This window comes from Gigantopelta aegis, unplaced genomic scaffold, assembly GCF_016097555.1.
Source record: "Gigantopelta aegis isolate Gae_Host unplaced genomic scaffold, Gae_host_genome ctg4229_pilon_pilon:::debris, whole genome shotgun sequence".
NCBI lineage: Eukaryota > Metazoa > Mollusca > Gastropoda > Neomphalida > Peltospiridae > Gigantopelta > Gigantopelta aegis.
The window spans coordinates 1,130-17,809 of record NW_024533751.1 but is presented as its reverse complement, the minus strand read 5'-3'; the positions used below and the strand labels follow the sequence as shown (position 1 = coordinate 17,809).

Genomic DNA, 16,680 nt, shown 5'->3' with positions numbered 1-16,680 from the left:
ACAACAATTGTTGCTTCTTGAATATTTTCCTATTTTGATATTTTACATAACAACACACCAATGCACTTCAAAACATTCATTGCTTCTCTTACCCAAACAACCCCCCCCCCCCAAAAAAACAAAACAAAAAAACAAACAAAAAAAACACAAAAAAAACACACCCCACAAACAAACAAAAAAACCCACACAAAAAACCCACACAAACAAACAAAAAAAACCACCCAACAAAAACAAAACACTTTGGATATTAGGTTTATAAAATCCTGTTAATGAAAAACGTACATATAAAAAGTATCAACACAAACTCACTGAACAAAAACGTAACAAATAAATGACCATGAATTATGATTCAGTTGCGATCAGATTCTAGGGCTAAGTGGGTTCAGATACTCCAATTCGTTGAACAGAGATTAAGTATCTTACTCCAGAGTTTATCTAATAAGAGTCTAGGGTCTAACTTCAGAAACTATGTGCAAGAGTCATGAGTCCAAACATTATTCTTAATTTAAGTTCAAGATCCAAATCCAGTCTTGGTGAAAATACTCCCATGTCCAGACGCTATTCCTAAGCTACAAGAATATTAAATCTAATTCCAGAGTCATCGAGGATCATTCTCTTATCAAGATGATGTTTGGAATTTTAACCAGAATTTAAACCCTGATTCTATAGTTTGTGTGAAACAGTCTGGTGTTATTCATAATCTAATAGAGGTTCAGAAAGTTTTGTGCCGAGATGTTTGAAAATGACAACATCTTCATTAGAGTCATAAAAAATAAATATTACATACTGAAACGTATCTAAATATATTCATATTGGAAGAAGTCAAGTATCAATGGTTACATGCTATTTAGAGAACATTCCCCTGTGACGTAATTACGTCACTGTGCACACTGAAGAGCGACTTTGTCGGGGACGCAATCCTCCTCGTTCTTCTCACACAAGTAGCTGAACTCTGACTGCTTCAGCTTCTCCACGTACGTGCTCCTCATCCTGCTCCCATCGCTGGGACAACTCGTGTAGCGATATTCTCCAACATCCAACCCATCTCCGCCATTATCCACTGCAGGCTGGGCTGTAATAGATACAGAAAGATATAGATGTAAATGTATATATAGATATAGACTCGTGTAGCGATATTCTCCAACATTCAACCCTTCTCCGCCATTGTCCACTACAGTGTGAGCTGTAATAGATAGATATAGATGTAAATGTAGATATAGATATAGACTCGTGTAGCGATATTCTCCAACATCTAACCCTTCTTCGCCATTGTCCACTGCAGGATGAGCTGTAGTAGATACAGATATAGATACACATATAGATATAGACTCGTGTAGCGATATTCTCCAACACCCAACCCTTCTCCATCATTCCCCAATATAACAAATATCAATAATCTTGAGTGAGAACAATATCAGATCATAGCGAGAAGACCTCTATCCTTCAACATTTTGTTTAAAAAAAATTTTTACAGTCTGAATATGCAAGCTGGCAAAGAGAGGATCGTGAATTCGAGAGGGACATGCTTCACATTGAGTTTGTTCTGAGTAGAACGTTGTTTTGTGTTTTACTTTTAAATTGACATTAAGGACATCCGTGGGCGAGGGAACAATTAGCAACATTCTATTGAAATTCCACACTCATGTTCTAACATGACATAACCAACACTGAACACTGTCCTTAGTCGGACAGTTAGCCATCTGCCAAGAACGGAGGCAGAGCCAATGGTACCCATGTATTTAACACTCTACAATTAAGAAAACAAACCACTCTATAAGTAAGAAATAGCCTAAAAATTTAAACATCAAACACCAGCTCTCTGTTTTACTCAATACATTACACTAGACACTGACTTACCTGAACAGTCGGGCAGGGGCGCAGCAGGAATCCAGGCGCCGTGAGCCCCGCACACCCACCACTGACGATGATCAAAACCAAACGGCAGAGAGTTGTCTCCAGAACAGAACACCAGACACAGATTGGCCATGTCCGTCTTCCAGCCATTGCACACTTTAGAGCCATTTTTTGGAACATTCAGCTCCGGACACGGGGTCGCTGTTGTAATAAAAAATTAAGGAAATCCGTTTGGTAGGGGAGAATCAACATTATCATCATCATCATCAGTCATCATCATCATCATCACAGCAGCACCAGCATCATCATCACCACAACCATATTTAACTTCAGAAGATGATTGAAATGGTGCAGTTGCGAACAAGCTTCACTCAGCTAAGCCAGTCATGGGTATTCCGAAAAACAATACTCCACCCCATGTATTTTATATAGATTGCACAGCTCTTTGCATTTTAGTTTTTATGTTGATGTTGATCATCAATTTATTAATTTATATACCTTTGTTTGACACCAAACAGCCGATGTATTTGTTATACTGGGGTGTCGTTAATCATCTATTCATTATCATTACCGCCATCTTCGTCACTGCCATAACCACTATCAGGACTACTACTACTACCACCACCTCCAACACATCTACTACTACTACTACTACTACTACTACTACTATTACCACAGACATTAATAAATCAACTTACGTCTGACTGAAATGACAAACTTGCATTCTGACTGGAGTCCATTGAACGGTTTCGTGGCCACGTACTGCACGGTGAAATCATCCCACGGAAGTTGGGCATAGCCATCCGGGTATTTAGTGGTGACGGTCACCTCGTGACCCAGTGGGTCTGATGCTCGAGGAACTTCCCATGTCACGTTCAGGGTTGAGGCAGTAGCATATGCAGTAAAGTTTTGTGGGCAGTTTGTAAATACAGGCGGTTGAATATCTAAGGTATACAGGATATATAAATATATATAATTACATCTCTAGTATATGCATTTCCTTATTGTATCTTGGACCAAAAGAAATTAATGATAGCTATGGCAACATCAGATAATGTATTCTCAACTACAAAAGTCGTGGTTTGGATGATGCACAAATGGATCTTATGATACATATGGCTCCTATCAGAGAATAAAATCAACTTGGAAGTAAGGGAACTTCGCCACTCTTAGTATCATCGCAACCATCAACAATGCGAGGATTACATATTCTTTAAATACACTATTCCATTGTTAGCAGAAACCAAAACCATTTCTGACGTGCTATATTATTATTTCGTGTGTTTTATTTTATTTATTAAAAATTATTAAAGTATATTGATTTTTGACGGAGTTAGAGCAAAAAATGTTTGGTGATATGTAAAATCATAATTTTGAGATAATGGCCGCCGAAGATAAGGTCCTGGATTTTGGTCACTGGTACCAAAACACCATAGCAACACTATACTTAAAATAAAGGTACAGCTCTCAAATGTTTCACACATTATGTTTAAATCATAAACTATATGAATAAAAAGGTTTTGTAGGTTCAGGATGGTTAAATACAATAAAAAGTAAATAATTTAATACATAGTAACTTTTTTTTAGGTGAAAATCAGTTTGCAAAATTATGAGCTATATAAGCTAATTAAGCAGGAAAATCCAGTAGACAGTAAATTTGTAAAATGATATGTCAAACACAATATACAGAGTAAAACCATTATTATTATAACTCTTAGATGGTTTTAACATTCTGATTCCAGAGATAATCCATGGAAGGTTGTGTGTGGGTTTTTTGTCCTCTGTTTTGTCGGTTTTTTTGGGGGGTTTTTCCTGTCGTGTTTTTGGGGGGTTTTTTACTTGAAAAACTTCATTTTCCTAAAGTCACATCCTGGGTCACTCAGAAAAAAATGTTGGTTTCGAATTCCGTCCCCGTCGTGATCGTCCACATCCCAGGAATAATCGGAAATTACATTTGTCCACTCATTAACCAAATTGGCTCCACTTAGATATAGATTGTTCAGCTCACTGAAAGCTCTCGCAAGAAGAGCGTCTTTTTTACTCATTTTAAAATCACCACAAAGTAAAATAACTGATTGGAATGTTACATAAATTCGCATTTAAAAATTGCGCTTCAAACAAAAACCGTAGGCTCAGCCATCTCTTTTGTGTTTTCATTCGACGAACCACGGTAAGCTGGCCTTAGATTACAGTTATCTTCCCATTTGGTTGTCGTCAATAAAAAACATATTATGGTGTTGTGACGGTACATGCACTTAATTTCTTTTCGCCTGTGGCGATATTAATTGTTTTAGAAGGCCGTGTGCAGTTCCAAATTGCACTTAAGCCCAGATGGGCAACTTGTTACGTAATACCTTTGCGCGACGGTCATCGAGCTTTTGTAATACACACCCAGCCCAGGTGCGGAGGCCATGTGGCTAGTAGTTACGTAATATCTCCGGTAGTGCTGTTTATGGCCAGGGGATGGCTCGCGGTTGGCGACAGCCAGTCTGACGATCAGAGAAAAATATACGACTCTGGGAGAGGTGGAAATATCAGATGATACGTGAGGTACCGCCTTTGTACCCCCAGGCGATATTCGCTGTCTCTGAGAGTTTTGAATAAATAGCTAGGGTTTAGAGATATCGAGGAGAACCATAGGAAGGTATCCCGGGGGAACATTGTCCGTCCGGACTTTGGTAAATATATTATTTCTGCTCTGTTGTATAACCTTGATGTGATTGATGTGACTTTAAATATTTTAATACTGTATTATACCAATATTATTTAGACGGTGCTGCCGGTCATCTGACGCAGTAATCTGTAGGCTCATCGTTCTGATATATATATATATATATATATATATATATATATATATATATATATATATATAAAGCTTAGCCAGTCATCCTAGAGGACCTAGGCAAACTGTAGGTTATTGTCTTTATTGTGATAGGTACCAGTATTAATTCTGTATTACAAGGTTATTGAATGAGTAGTTAGGGTTAATTAAAAATTAACCAGTTAGGAATAGTGTTGTAATTCCTTTATTAATTAAGTTCCCCTGGAAGCGTTTCTCCATTATCACACGTGTGTGTGTTAGCGTTTCTCAATTATCACACGTGTGGGTGTTGTGTCACGGTGAAGTGATTAGCATATTGTGTAAACTAGACACCTAGAGATTAACTAATTAAGTGATCAGTTCTGGGTTGTTATTATTGTTGTTATTAATTAACTACTGCGGCAGTACATTTGTCAGCGTAGGTTAATACAGATTCCAAAGTGTATTGTGTTTTGTTGTGTTTTCTAGTGAACTAAACGTGCTATAATAATATATACTTGTATAAGATCTTATCTCTGATCATACCTAGAGACGAGCCACAGCGGGTATAACTGCCTGTTACAGAGAGATCTAATAGATATACAGTTAGGAGAGATATTTGGACAATCGTGTTTCATTCAGTTACAGGTATTGTAGAATCCCCGTGACAGGAGTATACCTAAGTAACATCTGTAGGGCATATTCATATTAATATGCATTTATATGGACTGTTTTGCCTTTTACAAAATGGCAAAATGGCTAATACAGTAAACGAAGTAGATTAAGTAAATACAGCAGGTCAAAATTGAATCTGAGGCCTATCATGTCTAATTTTCCCTGAAATTAGTGTGTAAAAATGTGTTGCAAATGGCCCCAATTCTGTGACTTTCACCATCCCACTAACACATTTCTAATAATGTACCATGAATTCAGTCACCATATCTTTAATAAGCTTCCACTTGTCATATCTAAAATGCAACATTTTACAGTTTCAGATTTTAATTTGTTTCAAAAATTTTAATTTAAGTTTATTATTTCATTAAAAATGAAGTAACATTTAATGATTGATTTATTTTCGTTTTAAATATTTCAAAATCTTTCCAAGACAACACTGTGCAGATAGAACATATGTAGAAGAAAAAATAGCTGTTCATTGTATGAAGAAATTCCAACATTTGATAAAGTTATTACATTTTGAAGTTGATGTCCCTCAAGCTAAAATTGGCCATGGCAAGGCACTGTAGTAGGTGTTTTAACACAGCCTCTATATACTCTCAGTTTAAAGGTGACATCCCGATACTTACTGAGCATTGCTTTAATATGTATATCATTGGAATGCATTAGTGTGGGCCAGTTTTTAGGGGGGAAAATGGACTGATAGGCCTTAGATTACAGTTATCTTCCCATTTGGTTGTCCGGAAATTTTACCATGCAAGTAGTCTGCTGTTTGACTGTGATTATTTCATAGCAGACAGCTATAATGGCAACTGTTTGACTGAAGTGACAGGGGATAGCATGTAGTTTGTAAACATGTGTAACTTGTTGACATTGAAGACTTGTTTGTGGTAATTCCGGCCCATGCAAAAGTAGTGCTTTTTGTGTAAAATGGGTGTACTCCGGCCTGGTTTAGAGGGTGTGTCTGTTTAAACCAATGTGCTGGGAGAAAGAGCTGGACAACAGGGGTTGTCCTTTTCAGGGTATGTGTCCCCCATGCAGGCAAAGGTACATACAAAACTTCATGGGCCTGCCGATATTAATAAAAATGTTATAGCCACTAAGGCTATATAGAAACATATAGTGAAATTAATTGTGGTCTGAAGCCAGCTTGAATGCTTCGATTACCCAGAAAGCCGCAGTGACCTTGTCAGTGACCAATCAAAGGCCGTATATCAATTAGCTAAGATGTCTGCCTAGTAACAAACTGGTTTGTATATGGTCAGTTTTCGATTTCTATTGGCTTGCAGCTAAGCCATACCAATACGTCACTGAAAGGATGGTGTAGAGGACTTATTGTGGCGCAATTTGATACCAAATATGAAGCTATGCACCAAATGGCTACCGCGATTCAGTGGTGAAAATGAACAAAAAAACTGCCTAATTCGGACCATTGTTTCGACTCTGAATAATAACCCCAACTAGAAATCGTAATAAAAAGTATTTAGACGTTATTAAATTAAACGAGAGTAGTTTGAAATGATAACTTAAACATATAGATACTGTTTTCTGTCAAAATCGCAATTTTTACCATGTAGTGTATTTTTTTACTAATTGGCTCATTACGCAAAACTGTTTTCGCCATACATAATACATTTAACTTTGGCCAAACAAAAATCACAATTGATTGGTTTGTTTGTAATGAGTGTGTATAACAGCAGTATCCGACTCTTATTCAAATTATTGCTGTGAATTTGATTTATTTTTATTACCTCGGACAGAAAGTCCACAAGTAGCCAGTTTTCACTACAACAGTTGCCTCTGCTGAGAGTGTCTTGAATCGTTGCACCTACTCATTATTTTTGTTGTTTAGTTGTGCGAATGTTCTTTGTTTAGTTGGTTAGCATTTTACAAAATTGGTTTCCTCTGTCTTTTTATTGTGTGTGTGTGTGTTTGCACGATTCCCATATAAAACGTTTTGTTTTGGGAATTGTTTGGTTATTTTGTTTGTTTGGGTGTTTCTTGTATTTATTGTTTTACAGGTAAATGCATAGAAGTAATATTTTATATAACTGAAAATGACAATGTAAGTCCATGCTCAGTAGGCATTTCCTGTAAGCACGACACATGTTAATTAAAAAGGAAATGTTTTCTAAGAATCTCACCGTTTTCACAGTGTACTCCGCTGTACCCGGGTGGACATCTACAGGTGTACTCGTCAAGTCCATCCACACACGTGCCAAAGTTCTGACACGGGTTACTGGCACACGTGTTCACAACTGTAAAACAGTGCATCAAGGTATTATCAACATAAATACTAAATCTCTGAACATCCACACACTGTAAAACAGTGCATCAATGTATTACAAACGTAAATACTAAATCTCTGAACATCCACACACGTGCCAGAGTTGTGACACGGGTTACTGGCACACGTCTTGACAACTGTAAAACAGTGCATCAAGGTATTACAAACATAAACACTAAATCTCTGAACATCCACACACGTGCCAGAGTTGTGACACGGGTTACTGGCACACGTGTTCACAACTGTAAAACAGTGCATCAAGGTATTACAAAAATGATACCCATATCTGTGTACATTCTAATAAAAGTATCCCAACATTCTTCATCATTTAAATTGTGCTACACAGTTAATCAGACCCTGCATATGTCGAACACGATAAATATTGAGAGAAATATTTTAATTATTTTCAAAACAGAACTTGTCCAAAAGTAACTGGGCAAATCGTCAACTATCTTGGGCACATTGTGTTGCTGGCTCTTGGTGAAATGCACCACTCGTACACAATAGGAATTTAAAAACATAATTCCATAAATCCTGAGAATGTGGTTTCTTTGGCTAATGAATTGATGATATTGTCAATTAGAATCCGTAACGGAAGTATACAGAGACTCTCATTACTTAATTCAATACACATCGACAATATTGATTACTTGACACCCAAGCATGTGTACTTACATATACATCTTGGCTTTGCTCCACTCCATATCCCGTTATCCTGACACGCCTGTTGACTGTTGCCGCTCATGTTGTAGTACTGGTTACAAGAATACCTCACGATGTTGCCGTAGTTGTAGTTGCTACCGTAGACCCGGCCATTAGTTATCGACCCCGGCGATCCGCATGTCACCACTATGAACAGACACAATGCTAATTTTGTAAAGTCACATATACCCATGTACTTTTTAATACTGCGTCTACTAGCTGACAAAATTAATAATCTAACATTGAATTTGCCAATCGAACGCTATGTCGAGGGTAGAGGTGGAGGTTTTGGTGGTTTTATTGGCGTGAAGAAAGTCAAAGCCTAGCACATAATGATGGCATATATTCAACTTTCACATTCGTGTTTAATTTGTTTTGAGTCTGTTGGCGTTTACTAAGCTATTTGTTGTAATTTATATCCATATTTAACAATAAATACGTTTTGTCATGAAATTAACGTTCTCAAACTTTCAAGTTTAAAACACACCTAGATGTGACCACATCAGTATCAGTCACTCAGTATTTTAATTGTACAACACGCCCAAATACGGCATGTAGAAAAGCAATACAATATGAGTTAAGACAAACAATTTAGACATATAACTAAAAACAAACCACATAAATTTTTGCATGGAATATTTGTTGCGTGTATCTTATTCATTTTACTGTTATTTACCAAACATACTAAATTCTTAAAACTATTATTTAAAAAAGAAGAGTTTGTTTTGTTTAACGACACCACATATTGATTTATTAATCATCGGCTTAGAAAGAAAACCCGCTTAATTTTTCCATTAGTAGCAAGCGATCTTTTATATGCACCATCCCACAGACAGGATAACACATACCACGGCCTTTGATATACCAGTCATGATGCACTAGCTGGAACGAGAAATAGCCCAATGGGCCCAACGACGGAGATTGATCCCAAACCGACCGTACATCAAGCGAGCGCTTTACCACTGGGCTACGTTCCGCCCTTATTAAAAACGTCATACAACAAGATACGGCACATTTTGTACATTTCATTGTTTAATTAGTTTTGTAATTCATTAATCATTCATTCATACATGCATTGGCGTAATGCACGAAAGGCGGGTCAGGCAATACCGAGTTTTAACATACACACATATATAGGTTTCATTAAACCTTATCAATTCCTATTACCGATACTATTAAGATTTTCCAATAAAACTGATATATGAGCAACGTAATAACGTCAATACATTTGCATTATTTTAATTTATCTGCAACAAAATGGAAAGTCATATGGCATTTAACTCTAAAGAATTTTTTTATTAGAAAATTACTTTTTTTTAAGAAAATCGAATGTGCATTGTTTTTTAGTACACGATAAAAAAATTAATTTTATACACGATAGGTCAGCTATACATACAATATATATACATATATTAATTATTGGGAATAGAAAATATTACTTCCACAAATAATTCAACTGTGTCACACATTACTACCAATCAGAGCTTCTACTCAGTAAATATTAATGATGAAAGCTCATTTCGAACTAAGACATGGACATGCTTTATTTAGTACAAGACAACATAAATAACATTATAAGAATCCATGAACAGATTATAGGTTATTTCCTTTATATTAAAAGCTGCAATATTGAGGCCAGTTTAACGTTTGTGTCAAAAACAAAAAACGTCATATAGCCCACAGTGACTATCGTGTATATCGTGGGGAGGGTAAATTTCAATGTTTTAGAATGTATATCCCGCAGGCAATGCGATTTGTTATTTGTACACGTTACCTGTGTCACAGCATCTTCCTTTCCACCCAAGGTGGCATCTACACGGATAACCATTGTACACGCCATTATTGCACACTTTATTGCACGTCTGGCTCTCCGAGCCCATGTCGTTGCTAGCGCAGGCTTCAAATGAATCGCATTCAGGTACGTTATCGTGCCAGACACCTCGAGTACGGTACTGTGTACCATAGCACCTGGCTGTACATTCAGACCACGGCTTCCATGGGTCCCAGTAACATCCACAGGAATCCCACGTTGGAGCACGTGGGGCACCAATAGGTTCAACCAACAGAATCAATACAAGGCAGGCCAGCGGAATTCCAGCGTTGAAATGCTGATGGTATAAATATAAATTTAAATTAGCATAATATTATTCCACTTAACTACTTTTATAATATAAATGTGTAAAAAATATATTTTTAAAACTATTATTGGGCAAGAGGTACATGAAATACATTTTTGCAGCACACGCTGCATAATTCAGAAAAGCTTAACATCAACCTCACTCATTTTGGTGTGAGGAACTCAGATGTAGGACTTCATAGGCCGAATGTAAACGCAGGTGTTTAAGCATAGTAAATGTATGTAGTTATACAGCTGTAAGACAAAAACAGGCTACGTCGTTTAATACAACTGCGTATGTAAACACAGATGGCTACTTGTGTTTCCAGATGTCTATAGCAGAAAAGGACCAGGGCCTTAGACTGCACCAAAGTCAGGGCAATAAAACTTGTACCTAAAAGTATGTATGCCCAAAATAACCACGCTCAAATGTGAGATTTTAAAAACATATTAAATGCTGAATATGAGCTCAGATATTCTTTCCAATATTATATTGTTTTTCAATATAGGGCAGCAAGTAAACATACACTGATCAATGGATACTGTTTGAAAGACAGTAAAATTCTGTAAAATGTTAGTCCTTTCCTAAACAAAATGACTTCATCACAGTGACAAACATACAGATACATGTACATCTGTATCATTATTATTGTGTCCTTTATTCAGCTCATCCCACAGGCATTCACAGTAATTTCTGATAGTTTTGTCACACATTGTGAACAGTCAATTACACTAGCCTTTTATTAAATAGTATATGTGGAAATGTTGCCAACTATAGTCTAGTTGTATTAACTTGTTTATTTTACATAGACATGCCATTACTTGACAAACATGTATTATATTGTGTAATATATTGCTCTTCTGCACTGTTTCGATGTTTGTTATGTATATGACAAAAAGATACATGTACAAATGTGTCCTTTCCTGAACAAAATGGCCTTAAGTCCATACCATGAATATTTGCCAAATTGGCTCCAGTTTGATATGGACTCAGACTGCATCAGTAATAAAATGTGGTTGAACCAGCCAATATGAAAAATGTTCTTTAAAAAATATTATTTGGAAATTTATTGCAATGGTTGCAAACTCAGGATATTCCCTTTTACCTAAAACCTTTAATCATACAAGTAAATATGGCGTTACAATTTAAAAAGTGCTGTATATTAAAGTCGCACACCCTAATTTCAGCCCGCGAAAATTAATTCTAGTTTTGGTTAATCTACAAAACTGTAACACACTTAGATCAAGTTTTTATAAAATAGAGTGAAAAAGCTGGTTTTTATATCGATAAATACCATGGGGAATCCCCGTGACCCAATAACTTGAAATAATTTTGAAAGTTAGTATTCTGATGTCACCGGTAGATGTCGCTTGAAGCACAGAAATGCCTATGTCACGACAAATTTCCCAGAGTGCACACAGACTTGGGGTGCGTTCCTTTCACCTCTCCTGGGCATGTTCCAACTCTTCTGTCCTCTCCAGATATCGTAAGACTTATTGGTTTGAAGGGTTTGTAACGTTTTGTATTCAGATACTTACTTGTCTGAACTTTATTGTTAATGAAAATGTTCACGAACTGTGAAGAAAAACCTCACAAATGAACGACAAGCAAACGACAACAAATCGGATGTTGATTGCGCGAACCGTGCTCGAGAAAAAAAAACCGAACCAAAATGATAACGGTCACGTGATATACCAACGTCTGTGACGTTGAAACGGGAAGATACCCTCTAAAAATAGATTAGACCTTGTCTGCTCAACGGTTTTTTCTCAGACGCGCGTGCGTTTTTAAGAAATACACCAGGATTACCACCAGGATTACCCAAAAAAACCCATTTCAGGTGAATAGAAATGTATATTCTAAATAATAAAATTTAAGTAAAGTGCAATTTTATTTGTGAGAAAATGGGTTTAATAGCGAAAAACAACGGCGTAATGGTTAACAACTAGTGCGTGTCCCTTTAATACAAACTCTCACATTAGTTTCGAACCGAGTGTCTGTCAACAATCTTCGTTAACTACTGGTAATTGGGCTTCCAGTTTTGTGGAAGATCAGGTTGGCCGAGTGGATATGGTCGCGGGATTTCAAATACCATGCGAATTGGTGCAGTATGTTCGAATCTTTGCGTTTTTTAATGGTATGTATGGGACAACCAGTTTTTATCCACTATTGTTTGGACACATACATTTAAATTTAGACAAATAAGGTATATACAACAGGTATAACTCTTTACAAGATTAAAATACAGGTATCTAGCTTTGGTTAAAACGGCTTGCTATCATATTATAAACACTATTTTGCTCCATAAATAATATACTGCGATTCCATGTGTTGAACAACTTGAAAACCTGGACTTACCTTCCAAACTATTTTGTATCTAGGACCTTATAGGTACTCTCAATGGAGGCAGGGGTTGCATAGCAATGGTTTTAAGTGTGATAGAATAGCCAACCTCCATTTGTTTCCCCAGTAACAAGCAAGAATAATGATAATCATTGGGAAATTTGTGTTATGCAAGGGAAGGAAGGAAGGAAGTGTTTTATTTAACAACGCACTCAACACATTTTATTCACGGTTATACTGCGTCTGACATATGTCGCCACTTCATGGGCTACCTTTTTCGATAAGCAGCAAGGAATCTTTTATATGCACCATCCCACAGACAATGTAGTACATACCACTGACTTTAATATGCCAGTCGTGGTGCACTGGCTGGAACGAGAAATAGCCCAATGGACCCACCGACCGCGCATCGAGCGAGTGCTTTACCACTAGGCTAAATCCCGCCGCAAAATGCAAGGGACATCCGTCTTTCTTAATTTTATATGACGACTGCATAGATTTTGTATTATTCTCCGCCCTGTAGACATCTTAAGAGATTTCTAGCTGTAATTAAAGAACTATATAGACAAAAGGTGTTACAAAAACAGCTAAACAATATTTCTTGAATCATGATATACAACATTCAAAACGATCACGAGGAAATGAAAGTTATGGGCTCCTCGTTTATAAAATTATGATACTTTGACCCCTTTAGCACTATCCTGACACCTTGTTTACTGCTTAGAAAGGTGTTCCCGAATAACATTTATTATTTTTATCTGAACGAGAAAACGTTACTTAGATCGGAAGAACTATGTAGTGATACAGTTAAAGACTATGCTCTAAACGAAACGACTTTTTTTGTTAGTGCCTACATGAACATATATTGTAAAAAAAAACGTGAACCGGACTATCTCATAAACCAGTCTATTTACATATGACTTGTTTTTAAGGAATCTGTATAGGTGTGAACCCTGACATCAAAATAGTTTTGTTGAATTAATAAAAACTTCCCGAAAACAAAGTGCCTAAATGACTTTTTAAAGAGTGGTAGGAGGCATACCCCCTCCCCCCCCCCATCCTCATAACAAAAGGTTTGGGGTAAAAGAGATGTAATAGGGGATGGGGGGTCATAGTCCCACCTATGACAGAGGTTGTGGAGTCGATGTTCTTCCTTGAACCCATTTTTTTTTCCGTCCCAACTAATGTTATGTTGAGTGGTACATCAAAAGTGGCCATGTATGACCTCGTGCATATGAGTAGGTGGTAATCGGTAAGTACATATTATGCAGCGATGCGATTTTCTCTTTGGGCACCCAGATTCACAATTACTGCATATTAAAACTTACAACTTGCTTCAGCAAAAAGAAGGGGTTTTTTTCCCCGTCTAATTTCAGTTGGGCATGATTTAAAAAGAAAAGGAAAACTCTTTTAGAAATTTTTTTTTTTTTTTATATACACATCTCTAAATAGCTTGTGCCCACTTCAGTTATTGTTCTTACCAGCATGGTTAAAATAGCTTTTGTATTCGTCTTGAAAAACCCGTTGTAAACATAAATAGTATTCTAAACATATATCCGCGTGCATGTTATTATAGTGTGCAATCAATAGACTACTTGGATATAATACATACAAATATGAACGCGTACAATGAGTTTTACAAGAAGATATTTAAATATATTTTATTTGTGTCTTAAGAACGATATCTAATATATACCCCCACCCCACCACCACACCCCCCAAAATATATCCGTCCAACGATCTATTTTATTCATGTCTGAAGACAGATAGTGAAAAATGAAACAGACAAGAAGACGGGACGGGGTTGGGTCTAGGTGGGGCAGACATGTAGAGAAAGTCGGACAAACAGACATACAGACATAAACGCAGACAGGAATGTTTATTGTGTATCTGTACGTGAAAGAAAATGTATTATTAGTACACTATAAAAACAAAAACAAATATTTAATACAATAGTATACAAAGTATATAGTTTATAGAGATGTCAGAGAAAATACTAAAGATTACATATGTTACGTGTAAAGTGTTAAGTTTACAGTTGTATATATTAGTATATATATATACTGATACATACATGTATTACCATAGCGAGTCGGTGACTGTTCCGTACGATGTGACTCTATAGTACAGTGCTTGTCGCTAGTCTATCACAAATAAGTATTCTTACGCCGACAGCTTAACCTATATATCGTGCTTCCTAAAACACCAGAACAGCACCGCACGTCCAAAAACGAATGCTGAGACAATGTCGTAATCGATATAAATGCAACAGAGTCGTCTATGGTGAGTTCTTTATCTCAATAGCCGGGTATTTTTATTCCACGAATAAATGTTCAGTATCGTATCGGTCGCTGTGCACACAAAACTACTTCCTTGTTAAAACTGTTAAAACTGTTAGTAATGTTATATGATATATTACCTCTTATTAGAAAGAGTCATCGATTGGTTTAGGTTAAACAGCTATAGAGATCGGGGATTCCCAACCGCATTTGAATTCCCCTTTTCAACGTTCGCACACTTCTCACTGTTGTTTATATAAAACCATAACTATCATTCAATTTTAAGCCCACACCAGCTCGCTTAAAAATTATTTTAAAAAGGTTTCTTAACAAGTTTCCATGAAAATGTATAGATTATAAATCATTTTTAATACATAGATGAAGACATAGGCTGGACGAGCTTAAATTGCTACTGAGAACTGTCAAATTTCGACTTCAAGTATTTATTTATAGCACACAAGTTCAAGCACACACCTCAGCTATCTGGGCTGTCTGTCCAGGACAGTGGGTTAGTGGTTAGTTGTTAGTGGTTAGTGATAGAGAAGTCGATGTAATGGCCTTACACCTACCCATTGAGTCGTTAAAGCTCCATCTGGGTGGGAGCCGGTACCGAGATGCGAACTCAAGACTTACCAGCCTTAATTCCGATGGCTTAACCACCACACCACCGAGGCGGGTAAAACGTCTGCCATTAAGAATGGGCTGTTTTGTCGTCCACGGCAACAAAGCAGTTTGTTCATAGTAATCGTCGTAAGGGAAAACTCGAACGGAATGCAGTCACTATATAATCAAATCAAATCAAATCAGTTTATTTACAAATTATACGAACAATAGAAATAAATTGTACCATGTATTACGGTCTATTAATACATGCTTGAAAATGTTCGTCACAATAAATGCATTTATGTTTGAAAGCACGAAATATAATTATTTCTGCCATTGGGTGTCAAAGCTTAAGTAAATGAAAGAACGGAAGGGTTATACGAAGAAAAAACCCCCATAAAGGACAAAACTAATAATATCTTTTGTTTTGATTTATTTTTTCAAAGCAATCTCCATCTATCTAGAATGGGGAAAAAGTATTCCCGGACGTAGGCTGTAATAAAATGTTTTTTATTTCAACGAATGAAGGGAGATTATTAAACATTTTCTATACAACCAAGATATTGAGATTTGTTTTCTTTTTTAAATAATATATTGCAATTAAGTTGATGCAAACCATTCCATGATATAAATGTATTTATATGTAAAGTAATTTTGTCACTGATTTTGTCACAGTTTTATAAAATGTGTGTTTGATAAGTTGTGGGAAGATACAAAATGCAATACGAGTGATACACATTGTTGGATTGAACATTATAAATATTTATTAATCTGCTTGATAAACATTATCTATTATCTGTATTACATATTTTTATTTATATGCTTTATATATGATGTTTGTATTATAATGTACATAAAACTAATAAAATATTATATCCACGAAAAGCAAACTGCAAATTAAAAAAGAAAGAAAAAAAAGGATAAATAAAAGCCACGTTTGTACAATACAAGTATCTTCGGGAAACCTTAAATAACATACTTTGTATGGTTCGAAATGAACTACAAAGTGACATGAAGTAA

The 16,680-nt window shown here is 36.3% G+C and overlaps 1 protein-coding gene across 1 annotated transcript; it reads right to left on the bottom strand.

The window, feature by feature from the left end:
- Window positions 1-349: 349 nt before the first annotated feature.
- On the bottom strand, window positions 350-10,426 carry LOC121392639 (protein crumbs homolog 1-like; the record flags this gene model as incomplete). The annotated part of the gene is made up of 6 exons (XM_041523769.1): window positions 350-1,072; window positions 1,858-2,055; window positions 2,553-2,798; window positions 7,474-7,587; window positions 8,292-8,465; window positions 10,093-10,426. Coding segments are annotated over 6 exons (1,260 nt in total), but the record flags the coding sequence as incomplete, so codon positions are not given.
- Between the last annotated feature and the right edge of the window lie 6,254 nt (window positions 10,427-16,680).